This window comes from Maniola jurtina, chromosome 14, assembly GCF_905333055.1.
Source record: "Maniola jurtina chromosome 14, ilManJurt1.1, whole genome shotgun sequence".
Lineage (NCBI taxonomy): Eukaryota > Metazoa > Arthropoda > Insecta > Lepidoptera > Nymphalidae > Maniola > Maniola jurtina.
The window spans coordinates 12453310-12474049 of NC_060042.1; the positions used below are offsets into that span (position 1 = coordinate 12453310).

Genomic DNA, 20740 nt, shown 5'->3' on the forward strand with positions numbered 1-20740 from the left:
AAATATCTTAGCCAATCATAGTGCGCGTCCGTCTGCTATTGGTTGTTGCCTACGCGCTATGCTTTGTAGTTTGTACGCGCTAAATTATGAGCGAGACAGCAAGTGTCTCTTGTTCTTGTCTTTAAAATTTTAACTACAATTAATAAGGTTTGTACTTCATGGGTTTGGTGGCGCTGCTCGAACGAATTTTTCCGATGTGACTTATAAAAGTGGTAGTAATGTACTCAAATGTGTGCAAAGCGAAAAGCTAGAATATCTGGGACATAAATAATCATCATCATGATCAACCCATCATCGTCATCTCGCTAAGTACTGAGTACGGTTTTTTCACCCTTTTCATCTCAATAATGAGATGAAAAGGGTGAAAAAAACCACACAAATCAGGACGATAAAGGTGTCGGATCCGATCTAATGTAAACCAGCTCTCATAGGTATCTTAAGCCTTAAGGTTTGCATAGCGGTGACCCGTACTGTTTATTTTAAATGGTAACCAGCACAGAAACCTATATGAGTACACTCCGCTTCGCTCCACCATTCGAACTCTGTAATAGACTTTATTAAGCTGATGCCGCGACAGGCGTGGATGCTTACCACAGCACTTATCGTGACGATAAATCCGATCCGATTCAATGTGAACCAGCTCTTTCAGATATCTTAAACTCCAAGGTTAGCAAAGCGGTGACCCGTGCTGTTTATTCTAAGTGTTAATCGGCACAGAAACTCAGGTAGAGCAGACCCTGTTCCGATCTACCATTCGACCTTTGTAATCGATTATACCCGGCTCAATGAACCGATTGAGCCGTTTTGTTAACCCGTTAAGTTTCATGGATGATGGAGCTTATTAAGTTATTACTTGAACAAGAGATAATTTACAATGAAATACATATCTTTACAATAATCTTATGTAATAAGTACCTTCTAACTGATATCCGTAACTTTAACGTGGATTAAGGTTTTTAAAAATCCCGTGGGAACTCTTTGATTGTCTTGCTTGAAGTCTGCTTCATTTAGTATGCTTGAAGTCTGCTCCATCCTGTAATAAAATCATTTCTATAATGAACGTCAAAGCTATTCCGTAACCCGTTCTAATTTTTGGATCATGAGCTTATTTATCCAGTGGAGAGGTTTATTAAATTTTCAGATGATTTATAATAGGCCAAGAAATTGCTTTCCCGTCGCAAACGACAGGACTCGATGTCGTTCTTGTTATAAGATTTATTGTTTCAGCGAATTTTGCGAATCCGAGATTCCTATTAAATATTACAATGAGGAAGTGCGCCAGCGTCTTAGACAATGGGCAAAAAGGGTTGATTTATATTGGATTTACAAGAAATAGGTAAAAGGGTTTTGAGGGTCCCTAGTAAAAAAGGGGACCCTTTTCCGTCTGTCTGTCTGAGACATTAGAACTGTAAAGTTGCAATTAAACAAAGTTTCAAAAATGTATTCTGCATGCCAAATTTTAACCAATCTGTCCAGTAGTTTGAGCTGTGCGTTGATAGATCAGTCAGTAAGTCAGTCAGCTTTTCCTTTTAAATCACACTAATATTATAAAAGCGAAAGTTTGTATGTGTGTGTGTGTGTGTGTGTGTGTGTATGTTTGTTACGCCTTCACGCAAAAACTACTGGACGGATTTGACTGAAATTTGGAATGGAGATAGATAATATCCTGGATTAGCACATAGGCTACTTTTTATCCCGGAAAATTAAAGAGTTCCCACGGGATTTCAAAAACCTAAATCCACGCGGGCGAAGTCGCGGGCATCGGCTAGTATTTAATATTTTAAAGCATGAATTATGTATATATAAATATATAAATAAGTATGGACAGTAAAATTCGACGGATGACCAAAGTTAATACTAAAGTTGGTACTCTTTTAAAAACCTTATACTAAATAGGTACTTTGTTAGAGAACAGGAAACTTAGGTAAGTATAGGTAATGCATAACAACACGGCTAAAACTGATCATTGAGCCGAAAAGTGATCGATTAGCTCTGCTCAGCGGCGTGTTAGTGTAAACGGTGTACTGCAAGCTCAGTGGCGTGTTAGTGTAAACGGTGTACTGCAGGGTTGGTTTTCAGCATGACTGGGCTTTCCCTCAGCTCACGTGCTGTCAGTACCGAGCGACTGTGTGTAGATACTTTCATGTGGAAATAAGGGGAAATTGCGAACACTGATTCGGGATGCGTCCACACCAATACCTATGTATTGAAGGCGAAAGTATGCGTATGTGTCGGTCGTTTTGGGGGGTTCCACATCCAATGGGTAAAAACGGAGCCCTATTAATGTCACTCTGCTGTCTGTCTAGCTGTCTGTCTGTCTGTCCGAATCATACCGCAGGTCTCTAGCTCGTAGACGAAATGAATTACAAACTTGAAATTTTGGTATTTGGTGAAATGGGGCATGAGACGGGCCTGCCCACGAAATTTAAATTCAATTTGGTTTTTCACAATTTTTAAACTAATACGACAACGTAGGCTTATGGTATTTTAGTTGCGACAATGGCAGTATCATCCTCACAGGTTTATATAAAAATCTTTACTTGAAAGGGTCCAGTTTAAGAAATTAATTCTACTATCTACTAATTTGTGTTTGTCGTAAATATCGTCGTAAGTCGTAGTAAAATGTGTTATTTCTTGCATGTTGGTACTAAACCTCCGTGTACGAATCCAACTCGCACTTGATCTGTTTTTTTCATTCTAAGAGGAATGAAACGAAACCACCTAACGAAGGAAACGTGTTTTAGGCAAAGACTGAATCAACGACTATGATTCATCACTTTGCTATCACGATCGGGCGGTAAGTGTAGTACAGTAATAGATAGTAACAGATAATAATTGATGAATCATTATTATAATGACAGAATTTGCACACGTGTGCTTTGATGATTACACGACTGTCCGGAATGTTTTCAGGGTTCATCTAGTGTGGTAGATTTGGATGCAGGTAATTGCCGGCGCATGTTGGTAATCTGTTTGCTATTTCACCTAACATTGTGTGAGAAAAGATCCCTGGTATAAGGATGCGCCGGCGGGCCCTTCCCTCTACCATCCGCGCGGAGTCGAATATTTTGGGTGAGCGGCACGATGATTTTCACCGAAATCAAGCGCGTGGAAAGGGTTGAACAGTCGTTTGGCAAAAGTATTTTTGAGAAAAAAACTACTAAATCACATCACATCACACTATCACACTAATATTATAAAGGAGAAAGTTTGTATGTGTGTGTGTGTGTGTGTATGTTTGTTACTCCTTCACGCAAAAACTACTGGACGGATTGGGATGAAATTTAGAATGGAGATAAATTATACCCTGGATTAGCACATAGGCTACTTTTTATCCCGGAAAATCAAAGAGTTCCCACGGGAATTTTAAAAAACCTACATCCACGCGAACGAAGTCGCCTAATAATAATAATAAATAGGCTTTATTGTTTTCTTATTGCTAGTTACATAAACATGTGTCTGCAATGTAAAATTATTTAACTAATGAATCATTAAACTAGGTCTAAAGTCAAACTGTGTTAGAATTTCATACTCCTAATCTTATCTATTTACGCACAAAGTTGCCATTTTAGTGTTAAAATCTTTCGAGGCTCATAACTTTAAAATCAATATTTTTGCCAATGTTTCGTATATCAACCTAGATAATGACGAGAGAAATCGATAAAATAATTAGTTTTGAGCGTACAATATCAAATAATGCTAGCAATCACCCTCCTACGTTGGAACTTGGAATGGAGAAAGCACCGGCTTGTGTTACCTTACGAGTAAGTACATAATCCCGAGTGACACTGGCTGGCATTTTTTGAAAAAAAAAAAAAAACTCTGGTACTATTTTCAAATGTGATTTTTAGGGTTCCGTTCCTCAAGAGAAAAAACGGAACTCTTATAGGATCACTTTATTGTCTGTCTGTCTGTCCGTCTGTCCGTCTATCGTGTCTGTCAAGAGAACCTATAGGGTAGGTACTTCCCGTTGACCTAGAATCATGAAATTTAAATTTTCACACGTTCAGAATTGCTAAACTACAAGGAGGAAGCAATTTATGAATGAGATTTTACAGTCGGTTAGAAATAGTAGTCTAGTAGAGGAATTTAATTTAATACATTAAAATTTAATAATGCAGACTGTAGCAGTTGCTTGTCTTGAAACAATTTCATAATTAAAACGCTGGCTGAGCTCATTTCAAACTTATTGTTTTACTAATCTTATTAAAATAAAATAATTTGTGTTTCTATACAATATCACGCAAATTCGTCTGTATTAGTTTAGCCGAATTACCAAACTTTTGGGCTTCGAGGCTCATAAAACCGTGTGTTTTAATTAAAACTAACAGAGTTCTCATAATGTTTATTTTTGTAAATGATATACAATATACATAATATTTTGATTTTAACGTTACAATTATTGTAATAAAATGTACTGTTTTTAAAATCTCCGCAGGTACCAATCGGTTAAAGGATTGTCCGTGAAAAAGTAGCAGACGACACCCTTTGGCATTTCTATATTAGTGCAAAATCTCAAACTATATCCAGTGGTTTAATTTGTACTTAGATATCATTATTAATTAATTAGTCGATTTTCCTTTTATTTCCATTTCCGGAATATTATATCGATCTATATTCCGGAAGGAAAATAAAAGGAAAATTGAACATTCTCAACCTATAGAAAAAGAAAAATGAAGAAGTCTAAGATTTCTATATAAATTTCATAATGAAAGCGATCGCCACTTTTCCTAACTAATTAACTGATACCGCCCAACTCATCCGATTTCTGAACTGAGGCCACTCAACGCTTAGACTGGCCGCACATTCATTACTTTCGTGTGGCCTAGTACAGGGTGGTCAAAAAGTCGTGGATCAAACGCAATAGGGAGATAGAGGAGGTCATTTCCAGCAAAAAAAAATTTCTACAGCATGGCCATATTTAAATTGCCCTAAAAGTTATGAATATTTTTGGGTTTTTTAACAAAATACCAAATTCTCTTACAATTACACTAATTAAAAAAAATGAGATAAAAAACAATAAAACAAACGATGTTGCGTCATTACTAGATAATGTATCAGCTCTACAAACCTTCTATTGAGGCTCTGGCTACCAAATTACAAGAGCAATTAATTTTTTTCCAAAACTTTTAAAGCGTTACCAAAAATTAAGTATCACTATAATATATTAATTAAGCGCACTGTGAAAAAAAATGTACTACGGAAAAATGACCCTGTATTAGAAAAACTTACTGATTTAATGCCAATTTAAATGAGGTATAATACATTACTCTCTGTTTCGTAATTCTGGTACTATAATCGTTTTTTCATGTCAAGGTGCAAATTTCAGAAGATTAGTTTAATTCAAAATAATTTTGAAGATTGTCATGCTGCTAGTTAAATTGCTAGTTTTTTGTACTTTGGAATGCTAGAAACATCACTGTGCTTGTCACACTTAAAATTTGTGAAAAGAACAGAAACTCTTCACTACCACCACGTGCCAGAACTACCCAGAACGCCCGTCTTGCAAGTAGTTCATCTTTTCTAGGAAACAAAAGGATAAAGAAACTATGCCTCTCTTTTACACTAATCATCCTTCCTTATTTCAACAATGCAAAAAGTCCAAAGCTTGTACCTTGGTCGCTAGTTTCTAGAGCAACTGAAATCGCGCATGAAAACAAAATAATGATTAGTGTGCGGTGGATATTCGCTCCAGCAATCGATACGTGCAAGTATCGTTAGCAGTCAATGTGCGGCTCGCCTTATTTATTTTACATATTTATCTTTACCTATGCCACTGCCAATAATGAACCTTAAGATTAAAGATATAAGGTTTGTGATGGTTGAAGAGTGTTATACAATAAATTGGTATTCTTAAGGAACCTAAGTACTTTCTGGTAAGTCCTGCGAAAGTTTGCAAGAAGTTTAATGGCTAATTAATCTGTCTGCACCGACGTCTGTCCGATAGAAACTCAATTAAGGATAAGAAAAGAATACTGATAATGTGTTTTTAACCCCCGACCCAAAAAAACGGGGTGTTATAAGTTTGACGTGTGTATCTGTGTATCTGTCTGTGGCATCGTAGCTCCTAAGCTAATGAAACGATTTTAATTTAGGGGTTTTTGTTTGAAAGGTGGCTTGATTGAGAGTGTTCTTAGCTATAATCCAAGAAAATCGATTCAGCCGTTTGAAAGTTATCAGTTCTTTTCTAGTTACTGTAACCTTCACTTGTGGGGGGTGCTATAAATTTTTAATTTACACTTGTTACTCTTGGGTTCAAAAATATAAACTTTTAGGATTCCGTACCAAAGTCAAAAGTCAAAAATAGAAAAACTGGTCAAGTGCGTGTCAGAAGTCAGAACACGCATAAGGTTCCGTAGGCATACAACACTTTAGCGTTCATTATTTCTTATATCGTTGGTTTTTCTAAAATTTATTGTCTAAGAAACCTCAAAAAATGATGCTAAAATGAGTTCACGCAAGAGTTAAAAAAAAATTTTTACTCACTTTTGATGTTTAGTAGGTATGTACCACGTAGTAAACATGAAAAGTGAGTAAAAAATTTTTTAATTTTTTTTCATGTTTAGGTACCTACCTAACCTGTTTTTTTTTTTGAAATTTCATAAGGCATTCTTTTCAATAGCGGTAATAAGTTGTTTTTTTAAATAAAAAATAGCGAGTAAACGAGCAGGCGGGTCACCTGATGTTAAGTGATTACCGCCACCCATTAACATTTACAGCACCAGTGGAACCACTGATGCGTTGCCGGCCCTTCAAAAATAATAATCGAAAGCAGCATAAGAAACAAGAAAATATAATAAAGATAACAAAAATTCGGTCAAACCATTTACATCACGGTGAAGGATACTTTTTATTCCGAAAATCAGTTTCCCACGGGATTTTTGAAAATCCTACATCCACGCGGACGATGTCGAGGGCATAATAAGTGAAACACAAGAGAATATTTACTTTAGACACTTGATTGAGGCAAGACCACAGTGTAAGAACATGCAGTATGTCATGATTTAGTATCTTAAGCTCGGAGTCGGGGGCAGGGAGCGGAGTCGCTAACAAATGGCCGGCTGACAGGCTGAGCTGACCGCGCTGTCAGAGGGCAATGCGCCGCATTTGTCACACTATGATACCCTGGCTTTTATCACGTACTAGCGGATACGTTAAAAAGAATGTGCCTAATGAATTGGTCAAAACCATCTTCGCATTATTGCCTTTCTAATGAAACCAGTTTGGGGCACATCGGTTGGATGGTTTCAAAGTCTTTAACAGATTTAGGTAGAAACTATTTTTGTGTTTTATATACTTAGTAGGATTTAGGATTTATTCTTACAAATAGACTAACTGACTCGTTGATCCAAGTTGATAACTGGATGAGTGACCTGTGTGAGTGAATTTGGAGGTGAGAATTTGGTCTTTTCGTTTTTTCCGTCTCTCCGGTCCCGGTTATTATCACTAACAACTGTGATCGTTAAAGGCCGATTTACATCAATTGCGTACACGTGACACGTGCATAATGACGCGCGTAAACCCCTAGCACACCGGGTTACGCATACGTCCACGCTTTACGCAATCTGTGTGCCATGTCTCATACAGTTCCATACATTACAACGCAAAGATACGCGCTACGTCTACGCTTACGCAACGCTTTCGCAGCCTGTGTGAACGAGCTGTTATTCTAAGAGTTATATTAGTACTCTTAGTATGGGGACGGATCGGGGAATCCAACGTATATTCCAAGACGTCTATCGGTTGACAATGATGATGATGATGAATTTAGTTTTAGTTTAGAGATTGTGTACAACAGAATTAGCTACAATGTAGGTAAAACTAATAAACTACAACGATCACAGATTAGCTAACATAGTACAAAGTAAATATTTAATTAAAGTTCTGGTAAAGCATATCTTATCATATTTGCTTATGCACATAATATTTTATCTCTGATTTTCAGCACGTTCACTTTCATGGTGAACTACCTAAGTAGGTATATTGGGTTCTTATAAATTGACTTTTAGCAGAAACATGAAATTCGGTAAGCAATGTCGTATCGCACAAGTAAAGGGAAATATCGGATAACCATGAATTATTTGTGGTTACACCAAAAAACAAAACCGGCCAAGTGCTAGTCAGACTCAGGTATTTTTTCCAACATTTTGCACGATAAATCAAAAACTATTATACATAAAAGTAAATAAAAATCTGTTTTAGGATGTACAGGTAAAACCCTTTCATATGACATCCCACTTGGTATAGTTATCTTACTTTGGAAATTGAAAAACATTTTTTTTTTAAATGATGTAACCACAAATTCGCGGTTTTCAGATTTATTCCTGTATTTGTGCTATAAGACCTACCTACCTGCCAAATTTCGTGATTCTAGGTCAACGGAAAGTAACCTATAGGTTTCTCGACAGACAGACAGACAGACAACAAAGTGATCCTATAAGGGTTTCGTTTTCCTTTTGAGCTACAGAACCCTAAAAAAGAAGTGCTATTTATTCTACAATGCTTCGGAATCCGGCGTGTGCGAGTCCGATTCGCACTTGACTGGTTTTGAATGTCGTCGAGAGCAAGAAATTATTCACAGCGGTTCACAAACAAAATACATAATATTTTATGTAGGTAGGTAGCCTGCCTAAAGAGTTTACCAGTTTAGGTAAGTAGGTATACCAATAATGGCGAGAATAGAACGAACGCCATTTCAATAGATCAAGTCTGTTCTATACTCTATCCAAGGGGAGAAGTTAGTATAGGGCTCTCTCTGTCGCGTAATAATCCCATATAAAGGACATAGACAAAAAACAGAGTGGGCGTTAATTATTTTGAGGGGCCAACCAATCACAAATGAAGCTATGTTTTCCTTACTCTCTATCATAAAACATGCGAATTAATTCAATTCGAAAACATGTCCGTTTGTGATTGGTTGGTGATTCAAAATGGTAAACACTCATTGAGGTTTTTGTCTTCGTCATTTGTATTGGATTACGTAACTGAGAGAGCCCTCTCTATGGATAGAGTATACACACACACACAGTGTAGAGTACAGCTAAACACATTTTGATAAAATGTATTTTGTAAAGCCAAAACTCATATACCATGCCTCTGAAGCGATACCAACATTATTTTTACACATTACAAGCAAACAAGGTTGCGTTATCAATCTACCACCGCCGAATGTATAATTATTGTACTAATTATATTGAATTATTAGGCATTTATAGATGTGTCAACATGTTGGCCCCGAGTGGCATACGCAATTTTTCATCACTATATCTATTAGAGAAAAACAAAACACATACTAAGCTCAGAATACATAATATACGTAATAGTACAGGTTCCTAAAGCACGAACGCGGACCAATCAGAAGAGAGAAAGTTCAAACTATCATAAGAACAAAATAGAATTTTGTTCCCGTTGTCCCGTAATGCCAATTTTCGGTTTTCAAATAGGTATGAAGAAAAAATAATTAAGTATGACTCTAGCTAGACTTTGAACTAAGCAACCGCAACGCGCGATGGGACACGCAAGACGCAACGCTTGGGAGATGATACTTGTCCATTGTTAATGTATGGAAAGTACGTCGAGCAATAAGCAATCGTTACCAGACACATAAACGCCTATACCGCATGGTACTATTTGATTGGCAATTTACTCGAATTATCAACCAAATTGTCTATTCTCGTAGCTCAATGTCTATATTTATTTTATATCAAGACTCTATCACCAGTTCGGAAATCAGTTTCTTCTGAGTAGAGTGCTTCATACATTTAGTACACATTTAGTTATTTTACAAAGCTGAGATCTTGCGTCATAACGGGAAGATGGATCAACCTAACTACATCAGATAAATTACTCGTAGGTGCCAATGCCAAGACTTGCAAATTCTCTAGTTAGGCAAGTTGGAGATGAAAGTTGGCGTGTCTGTAGATACGTGTTGGCAAAGTATGCTAACACATAAAACATTAGTAATGTAATCTAATAGGCAAAACGTTAATTAAATTCCATTTTCTCCTATCTTGAACAGTTTTCCCTTCATACAGTGTAACGTAGCGTAGTGTAACTAAATATCTATTTAATTTACAATCTAATAAATAAATATCTAATTCGACAAAAAAAACTTTAATTTCAGTGCGTTTTTTCTTTAATTCTAAGATTATTTTTATATTAATCGCCATCCATGGATTAACTTAATTTCGGAAACTATTTATATTTTATTCCTTACTTCTTAACATTGAGGAAAAATGCTATAGCTATTAAACCTAAATGACACATTTTACATTTTATTCATTTTATGAGTGTACAACTATGACGTGTTTGTGGAAAATCTAATGACGTCACAGATATGGATACTTGCCCAGTCAAACAAAACCATTGAATAGGAATTAAGACTTCAGAAAGGTTTCTGAATAAATTTTTAATTAAAAAAAATTAATCAAAACTATAATACGTTTAGGTAATAGTTAATTGTGGTTTTTAAATAAATTTTTCGAATAATTACGTGTCTATCGTGAAAAATTTAAAATATTTTAAGTAATTTTCGATGTCCGCCGTGCTATCATAATATAAGTAAAATTTTTTACTCGTGGTGTTATAAATATGTCGATTAAAAAGTTAAGAATTTTGATTCAAATTTTCAATTGATATTATTAAAGCGATTTTCAGTGTTCAAAGAGTTAATTAAAGTCGATTTCAATAATTTAGATACATAACATTTTTGGGTAAAAGCTATAAAATATACGTTTTAATTTTTTGCAATCATCGATGCTTTATGTAGCGATTTTTGTAGTGACATTCAAATTATGAATTCATTTAATATGTTCAAAAGTTTTTAACGCGAAAAAAATAGTCATTTTAAATGTTTTATTAAAGTGATTTTTGATGTTTCCAGTGATGGTGAGAGAAAATAAATAGATTTGATGTATAGTGGAGCAAGTAATAGTAATTTTATCGAAATAGTAGATCGATACCGCGTTGATTAGATACAAAGGTGATTGAAAACCCACCGATTGGCTTGTTTTATCACAGTATGGTTCCATCGCCCCTAGCCATGGCTCCGTGGTTGGAATTGCCGTATGATATACAAAACGTGACGCCAGAGGAAGACAAGGCTATCAAGAAATGTCTACTAGGTGCGTTTATGTGTGGTGTTTTGTGGTTTTCTTTTAATAAGGTACTTTAATGGAACTTTTTTTGTTCGGTAAGTTTTTTTTAGGTTTACAAAGCTTTTTTGAATATGTAGTTACTATACATTCCAATTGAAAAGATCATCGTTAAAAATAATTCGTCACTCGTGCAGGTGATTAACTATATTTAAGTACTACCAGTTGATTGATACTCTCTGGTTGTGTTGGATTTCCGTCCTATCGGGCTATGAACGTGAGGGAGTAGAGAATACTCTCTACTCCTGTGTGTGTGTGTGTGTGTGTGTGTGTGTGTGTGTGTTAAAGTTGTGTGTGTGTGTGTTTTTTTTGAAAGAAAACTTTAAAAAAATTAGGAATTATGTAACAGTGCATTGGAGAAAATATTTCCATTTTCAGTAATTATACATACTTACACAAAGTTTGATTAGGTACATTTTAAATATAAGTACAGCTATAATCTCCTTAGTTTTAACGTAGGTTAGTGTAGTAGGTGAGTTAACAAAGTTCAAATTTATAAAGTGAGTTTAAATATTTTTTTAATTTGCTTTTGGCATTTTCTAAAGGCGAAACACATGCGAAAATAATATCAAAAAAAAAAAAGATTCCGACGAATTGAGAACCTCCTCCTTTTTTTTGAAGTCGGTTAAAAATTGGAAAATCCAGTCTAGTTAACTTCACTAATGAGTCATCATCATCATCATAATTATCAACCGATAGACGTCCACAGCTGGACAGCTGAAGTAGTTTTGTAGGGAGTTTCACACGCCACGGTCTTGCGCCCGCGCCGCCTGAATTCAGCGGCTCCCTGCGACTCGTTTGATATCGTCTGTCCACCTAGTGGAGAGTCTTCTACGCTGCGCTTTCGGTTGCGAGGTCGCCATTCTAGCACTCTGGGACCCCAAAGTCTAATTGCGAAGCGAACTAGATTACATAGATCTTAGCGCGGGTTTACGCACCTTTTGACACCTTCGAGCGTGCTTCACAAAATGACGGCTGTTTTACCAGGGTTGACCGGTATGCATACCTAACTTAGTCAGCGTATGGTGCCCGCATAGCCAAAAAATACTTTGACGAAGAATTTTGAAAATTTAAAACTCCAGGGAACCAGAAAAATCTGCCGAGACAGATATCTTTATTCGTCAGTTAAAAAATATTTAATAGAAATCATAGGCAAGGAGACAGTGGACATGAAGTGACATCAATTAATCACTATTTTTTGGGTGAAGATTTAGTAATAAATATATATCTTTATGAACAGTTTTATGTAAGAATAGTTACGTAAGACTTCTCACGTTAGATTAGCAATAAGTCACAGGTACTTACTCCACAACGCTTTATTAATTATTCTCTAAATGCTAAATGAACCCCTGTGCTTAACAAAATAGAGTCTATTTTCCATCGAAAATGGGTTAAGGGTTATCTTAGCACTGAAAATAATATAAAAGGTATCGTAAAGATATTAAAGATAATAAAGATATTTGCCTTATCGTGATCTGCGTAAAACCTTGGACTGATTCGATTTATCTTTGTTGAGAAAGATGACTACATTATTATGTTCCGTAGTAATTAATACGAATTTGTTTTAACTTAGATAAATTATCTGCGACTTTATCCGCGGCAAGTTGGATTTATAAAATTTCAACGGAACTCTTTTATTTTCCGGGACAAAAGTAACCTGGTATTTAACTATATCCATATCCATGCAAAAATCCGTTGCTCATTTATTGCGGCGGTGATTGAAGGACATAGGTAGGTACCAAATGGTACCAACAAACCAATAGGTAAACCAACAAACATAATATATACTTTTGCATTAAAAATAATTATGAGTGTGTACCTAGTGATTGTATTTGATGAGATTAGATTCGCGACGACCTCGGATATTTCATCTTCTTACACCAAGCTAACATTTGGGCTTTGAATAACTCGCCAACGTTGACAGAGCTTCGAACACGAAAGAGCTTCTAAGATCAAAATACCATAAAACAATGTAAAGAGAGACACTGCAATAGTCCGACGCCTTTGATCTCGTGGTAAATGTCGACCACAACGACTCTGCCATATCCCGAAATTACTCGTGCCATCTCGGGTCGCTTCCTTACCGCACGATTGCTCCGTAGGGGTATGAGTTTAATATAATAAGTAACTGTTACATCCCTACTTAGGTTGGTCTGCTATTATCTATCATCTAATATCATTACTAACATGTGCGATCGCAGTCAAAGGCATAGAATCTATATATACTAATAAATAAAATTGTCTTGTCTGTTTGAACGGGCTAATCTTCTGAATGGCTAAACCTATTTTGACGGGACTTTCACAGACAACCAAAGGATTATTAACAAAGGAGTAACATAGGCTACTTTTTTAACCGACCTTGAAAAATGGAGTTGTATTTTTTTCTAACTATGTAGTAGGCATGCACGTACACTGATATCTTCGAGATTTCTGAACCGATTTGCGTATTTTTTTTTAAATCGTTAAGGGAACTCCTTAATCCTGATGCTGCAAGGGATCTGACCAATCCACGCGGGCGAAGCTGCGGGCATCATCTAGTTATCAAATACAAAGAAACAATTTCCCTGCTCTATTTATTTTTATCATTCTATTTTCAAGGTTAGTGATTATAGGCAATAGATCAACTCAACATTCAATAGATAGGTGACACATTGAATCAAATTATCAGTAGTAATTTATAGAGGATCACTAAAATCGGGCATACCTACTAAATATCGGTCAATAAATAAATTACATATCATTTATTATTGTGAGATTAGTAATTACGAGTATGTGACTGTCATATTATTAAGATTATCTTTTTAGATATCCCTAATCGGTGCGTGCGCACTCGGTTCTTGTTTACGTATTTTAAAATTCAACAAAAACATAAATAATCCAAATATTTGTTGAAAATAGCACGTTTTTCTAAACGAACTAAAAAGTATTAAGGTCAGGTGGGGTAAGAGGGACGCGGGGGGAAGAGAAACTGTAACTAGTAAACAGAAAACTATAACGGCGAGCTCTATGGTCACTACGTTGATATAACAGTATTAGGCGTAGTTCATATATTCTTGGATAGATGGTGCTACAACACGGCAGATAAGCGAGTAAAAGAGAGGAAAAAAAATCAGTTGTCAAACTAAAAAAACCAAGACCTAGCGGCGTTCCTTGTTTGTGTTATTAAAATATTAAAAACATCAGTTTTGCGGTTGATTGCTATGGTAAGTGTAATTATTACGTTTAATCTTTATTTTCTACGTATTGTATTGTTTGTAGTGTGTGTTTTTAGTGCTTTTTCGATGTCAATAAAAACATAACCTTCAAAATGGCAAGCTGGGAAAGAGGAACGGCTGTACTAGGTTAAGAGAAACATATGTTCCTCTTTCCCGGTTTCAGGGGGTAACAAACATTTTTAAAATCCACTAAAATACCGGCTGACTTTTAAGTACTGGCCAAGATTTGTAGGATAAACCTACCTATGAATATGAACAACTTTTTCTAAATAAAAAGTCAGCTGTTCCATACAAAAGTATCGATCAGCTGTGACCAAAATGTATGAAATACTTAGTAGATTTTTTTTTTCGAGTACGAAAGTTGGTCCCATACAAAAGGTTAAGGTTTATCCTACAAATTTTGGCCAGGACTTAAAAATCAGCCGGTATAACACGTTCCGTAAATAGCCATGATTTGTTTAACTGTTTATTTGTTACAGAAAAAGCAAAATGCCTCGAGCTTACGAAAAAAAGACCGATAGAAGTTCTTACCCGAAAGAAAAACTATTAGAAGCAGTTAGGGCCGTTAAAAGTGGCGCTTTGTCAGGTTATGCAGCCCCAAAACATTATGTTATAGTTTATATTTCACTACGAATGTTATTGTTTGTGACAGTATTTTTGTTGTGATACATTGTTGTTTACAATTACGCGTATAGGCCAAAGTGAGAAAAGTTCAAAATTGTTAGAAGTTTCTTTTGTTTCTTACGAGTTAATTTTTTAAATTGTAATTAAGTAAAGAAATTTACTAAAACCATATCTGTTTTTAGAATACATTTCTATCCCAACTATTCCGACCAATATTATAAATGCGAAAGTCTGTCTTTCTGTCTGTCTGTCTGTCTGTATGTCTGTCTGTCTGTCTGTTGCGTAAACGCCTAAACCACTGAACCAATCTTAAGAAATTTGGAAGGTAGGTAGCTTGACACCCGGGGCTAGGGGCATAGGCTTCATTTTAACCGATCACGGGACACTAAAGGGGGTTCATGTTTTGAAAAATTGTGCCAAGCGCGATATAACCAAAACGCGGACGAAGTCGCGGGCGGAAAGCTAGTTTTTAATACGTTCATTTAATACCAGAAAAAGTTTAGCACCTCTGACCTTACCTATATGTTCCTGTTACCCCAAATTTCGTTTTTGTATGCTATCAGCCTAAATAGGACCTTATTTTAAACGAGGTAAGGTTTTGATTCCCTTAACTCAAAAAAAAATTTAGTACATGCTATATAAACACTTAAAAACACGAGTTATTACTTAAAAGTATCGAGTGTTCCTCTTACCCCAAATCTCGGGTAAGAGGAACATTTTTATGACCTAGCTTTGTTGCTAAATTGTGCCGTAATTATACGAACAATCTAGTTCTGTATCAAAAAAAATGTTAGTATATTTCAAAAGCGAAGATTTGTTTCAATTAATATCGAAATAAATGTATAATTTTGATAGCTGAAGGCCAAAATGTTCACAAACCACTTGACCTTAAATAATTATAGTTAGCTACGAGGATACTTGTAAGATTTAAAACGAAAAACGTTAGGGGCATGCAATAGATGAAATTGATGCGTGATTGAAACCGTCACCAACAATAATTATTTTTAACCCCCGACCCAAAAAGAGGGGTGTTATAAGTTTGACGTGTGTATCTGTGTGTCTGTGTATCTGTGTATCTGTGTATCTGTGTATCTGTCTGTGGCATCGTAGCGCCTAAACGAATGAACCGATTTTAATTTAGTTTTTTTTGTTTGAAAGGTGGCTTGATCGAGAGTGTTCTTAGCTATAATCCAAAAAAATTGGTTCAGCCGTTTAAAAGTTATCAGCTATTTTCTAGTTTTCTTGTAGAAAAGAAGGTTAGATAACCCTTAGGTTCATAATATTTAAGTGTCAATTGACAAATGTCAAGTTGTCAAGATGGACGTTGCCTAGATATACATAATTATTTATATGAAAATGATTTGTCGGGGGTGTTGAAAATTTTTAATTTACACTTGTAATTTTATATTCCTCTGCAAACATTGATGAAGTTAGTAGCAATTTTTGTGAGTTTTGTACCGATAGATCATATTTATACTTTTATTTACAAAATTACTCGTTCTACTGCGATCTCAGTCCTCAGTTGCCTTAAAGTGACTGGGTCATAGTTGAACGTAGTTTTTTTAGAACAGAATAAAAGCTCGTTCACACAGGCTGCGTAAGCGTAGATGTAGCGTGTACTATTGCGTTGTAATGTATGGAACTGTATGAAACATGGCACACCGCTTGTGTAAAGCGTGGACGTATGTGTAACCCGGTGTGTTAGAGGTTTACGTGTACGTGCTTGGTGTGAATTGGCCTTAAGCAGCCTTTTTAAATTGTTCGAAGTGCATTTGCACCCGGAATTGCACTTTATTGCCCCCAAAAGCCTGTACTCGACGTACGTTACATACCTACCTACGTTAAGGACGTACGCACTCACTTTATCACCATCGCTTTTTAAATCTTGTTATTTACACCAGATAAGTATTTAATTGGTATTATATATTAAATATGACGCTAATATTATAATCTATGATTAAGAGATATGAGGTTTGTTCGTTTGTTTTCAAATTCCGTAGCGATCATAATCAAAATTGCTTGCAATTCTTGTTGATAGGTATTTTATTTGTTGACGTAAGTTGATCACTCACGTAATATTAGGGTCGTTGGTACATAAAACTTCAATTTATATAAATTGATAAGGTTAAAAATTTTACTCTCTCTAGATATTTTTACAATCTAGGTAGGTAGGTAGGTATATCCGAAAAAGAAATGCGTTTATTTAAGAGCTGTAGGAAAGCAAAATCTGTTTGAATTCGGATGATTGCGACTAGTCTGAATCAGGGGTGTTACGGATGTTCGCATCCGCATCCGCAAATGCAGAACATTCGCATTAATTCAGACATCTGCATCCGCATCCGTATCAATTAATGCGAAGCTTTTACGGATAAGGATTGTGGATTCATATCTGTAACTTGTAAAGAAAGCGGGTGGGGCTTGAGTGGCGTGTGCCTCGCTTATGTTTTAGTAAAGCAACCCATTTAGTGGAGCTGGGTTAATAAATGATCCACTGCGAAACAGGTTGCAGGCTGAGAAGGCTGCCATTTTACTATTTATTAAATATAATTCAGCAATTTTTAAATTGAATTATTGAATAATTTTTTTCTCTTTATAGGCCCCTATGGTAAAAATTGTTTTAGTTTTAGTCTCAAAATTTGATTAAATAAAACACATTAAAATTAAATCAATTTTCTTTAATATCTCTAATCCGGAAATCCGCATCCGCATCTGCTAATGTCAAAATTTTCGCATCCGTAACAACCCTGGTCTTAATCTATGTTCCCATATGGCCAAGACGTGCCGATTAGCAAGTTAGATTAACTTTGACTTTTGGTTTCATCTAAAACTTCGTCTAGTTAGGTTTTAGTTTCGGTAAAGTTCAATTCAGTTTATTACTTATGATTATAGTCATCAATGACGAATTAACTGTCTTTTTTACAAAGTAAGTTTAGTGAATTTCCATCGATATAAATTACTAATTCTTCATCGAAGAAAATTTCTTTAGGTAGGCTTTTGTTAAGTTTGTTACACATACTCATAACTTGTCGCCCTATTTAAGTATTTTATTTTATAACAAGTGTAAATTAAAAACTTATAACACCCCCGACAAGTGAAGGTTACAGTAACTAGAAAAGAGCCACCTTTCAAACAAAAAAAAAAACTAAATTAAAATCGGTTCATTAGTTTAGGAGCTACGATGCCACAGACATACACAGATACACACATCAAACTTATAATACCTCTCTTTTTGGGTCGGAGGTTAAAAATATTGTTACAACGAATCTGATCCTAATAATAATAAAGATAACGACGTGTGTATAATATTCAAATAAATTTCACCTTCTTGGAATTGAGTCTGAAATGAAGTTCACTCCCGGTGGATTATGCCGCTGTTTTTGTACTCAAAACAAAACTTAATCAAAACGTATATATCTGACTAGGCTGAGAGCTGGTGAAAATCTCTAATTAAGTGTTGATACCGGCTCAAATGAGCCTACAAAATGATGCGTTACGGACTTGTAGATAGAAAGTTTACTAGCTGATTCACCCTGGCTAAGACGGGTGATATTGCCGACAAATGTAACTACAGGCCAATTACATTAGCTACAATATTGGGAAAGGTGTTTGATGGTCTGCTTGACCGCCAGCTCAGTGGATATATGAAATTAAATGATGCACAGTTCGGCTTTAGAAGCAACGTATCCACGGAAAGTGCTATACTGGCGCTCAAGCAGACTGTTAAATACTATACTGACAGGAAGACACCTGTCTATGCCGCTTTTCTCGATCTTTCTAAGGCATTTGACCTTGTTTGTTACGAACAGCTGTGGACAAAGCTGAGGGACCTTAAAGTGCCACCAGAATTGGTTAATATATTAAGGTTTTGGTATAGCTCACAAACGAACAGGGTCAAATGGGCTGGTGCTTTTTCGGATCCATATCACCTTGAATGCGGAGTTCGACAGGGTGGACTAACATCTCCCTCCCTGTTTAACGTCTACATTGATCAGCTGATTGATGGACTCCGCCGAACCGGGATCGGCTGCTCTATTGATGGCACTATGGTGAATAACTTGAGTTATGCAGACGATATGGTTCTGCTGAGTCCATCAATTAGCGCACTGAGAAAGTTACTCAAGATGTGCGAGTCGTATGCTGAGTCACATGGACTCATGTATAATGTAAAAAAGAGTGAGCTATTAGTTTTTAAGAGCAAAGGTAACTCGCCGGATGATATCCCTCCTGTGACTCTTAACGGAGTTCCTCTTAAAAGAGTCGCAGAGTTTAAATATCTAGGGCATATTGTTACGGAAGACATGTCTGATATAAAAGATATAGAAAGGGAGCGCAGGGCATTGGCAGTCCGATGCAATATGGTAGCTCGCAGGTTTGCACGTTGCGACAAACAAGTAAAAATAACTCTCTTTAAGGCATATTGCCAAACTTTCTACACGTGCAGCCTGTGGGTGTCATATACGCAGAGGACCTACAATGACCTGCGCGTCCAATATAATAATGGATTCAGGGTGCTGATGGGGCTGCCGAGATTCTGCAGTGCGTCACTGATGTTTGCTGAGGCTCGTACCGATGATTTTTATGCAATTATGAGAAAAAGAGCAGCATCGGTGATGAGCAGAATCCGCGGTAGTTCCAACGACATTCTGAAGACATTGTCTGAAAAACTAGATAATCCATTTATGAGACACTGGATTGGTTTGCACATGCACTCTTAGTGTCTCATGGGTGGATATCTAGTCAAATAAAATTATATTATAATAAATAAACAAACTTACTTACTAACATAGGCATAAGCAGTTATTTGTATTACTAACAAAATGGATGTAATATCTGGAATAAAGATGATTATATATATATATATATAAGAGTTGCTTACTTATTCTGTAGACAACCATTACAATATTATAAGAGTGTATTGAATACATATCATAGACAATCATAAACGATGATAACTCAACGGAAATGACACAGTGTGTACACAAAACAAAATTATCTTAGGGTGTAATTTTTTTTAATTCACTTTCTTTCACCGGCTCTTGGTCTATAATCAAAACACGCATTATCTGGAGTGATTTATGAAACAAAACAGCCCTTACGTGTATAATCCACGGATTTTATGAACAAAAAAGTTCTCTATACCTAACTCTCCTTTTATTTTGTTAACCGACTTCGAAAAAAGGTGGAGGTTATCAATTCGTCGGAATCTTGTTTTTAAAGAAAAATGTTACTTAGACACAACCTAAGGCTGAGTAGCATCTTAAGGCTGCTTTATTTTAGAGAAGCAATATGCGATGGCGAGTGGTTAAGTAGGTATACTATATATTTATATTGATAACTGGATGATGCTTGCGACTTGGTCAACGTGGATTTAGGTGGTTTATTTTTTAAATCCCGTAAGGATTGATTTTGTGGGATAAAAAGTCTATGCCTGTAACAAATAAATACTACATACTACGTTGTCCACGTGGATTTAAATGTTTTAAGAATCACTAGCTGATACCCGCGACTTCGTTCGCGTGGATGTAGGTTTTTTAAAATTCCCGTGGGAACTCTTTGATTTTCCGGGATAAAAAGTAGCCTATGTGCTAATCCAGGGTATAATCTATCTCCATTCTAAATTTCAGCCCAATCCGTCCAGTAGTTTTTGCGTGAAGGAGTAACAAACATACACACACACACACACATACAAACTTTCTCCTTTATAATATTAAGTGTGATGTCAGAGCTCTTTGATTTCCTGGGATAATT

The 20740-nt window shown here is 35.9% G+C and overlaps 1 protein-coding gene and 2 long non-coding RNA genes across 3 annotated transcripts in view; 2 read left to right on the top strand and 1 right to left on the bottom strand.

The window, feature by feature from the left end:
- On the bottom strand, nucleotides 1-15718 carry LOC123871871. Its single transcript, XR_006797358.1, has 3 exons — nucleotides 15708-15718; nucleotides 14629-14633; nucleotides 1-61 (listed from the first exon to the last, which is right to left on the bottom strand). It is a non-coding gene; the product is annotated as an uncharacterized LOC123871871 (long non-coding RNA).
- Nucleotides 2458-4211, top strand: LOC123871873. The gene is made up of 3 exons (XR_006797360.1): nucleotides 2458-2588; nucleotides 3203-3208; nucleotides 4175-4211. It is a non-coding gene; the product is annotated as an uncharacterized LOC123871873 (long non-coding RNA).
- Nucleotides 10886-20740, top strand: part of LOC123871842 (sulfotransferase 1A1-like) — a 25165-nt gene continuing 15310 nt past the window's right edge. Inside the window, exon 1 of the mRNA XM_045915841.1 lies at nucleotides 10886-11123. Within this exon, the coding sequence (XP_045771797.1) occupies nucleotides 11021-11123 (103 nt within the window). The 5' untranslated portion in view covers nucleotides 10886-11020. The remainder of the gene's footprint in view (nucleotides 11124-20740) is intronic.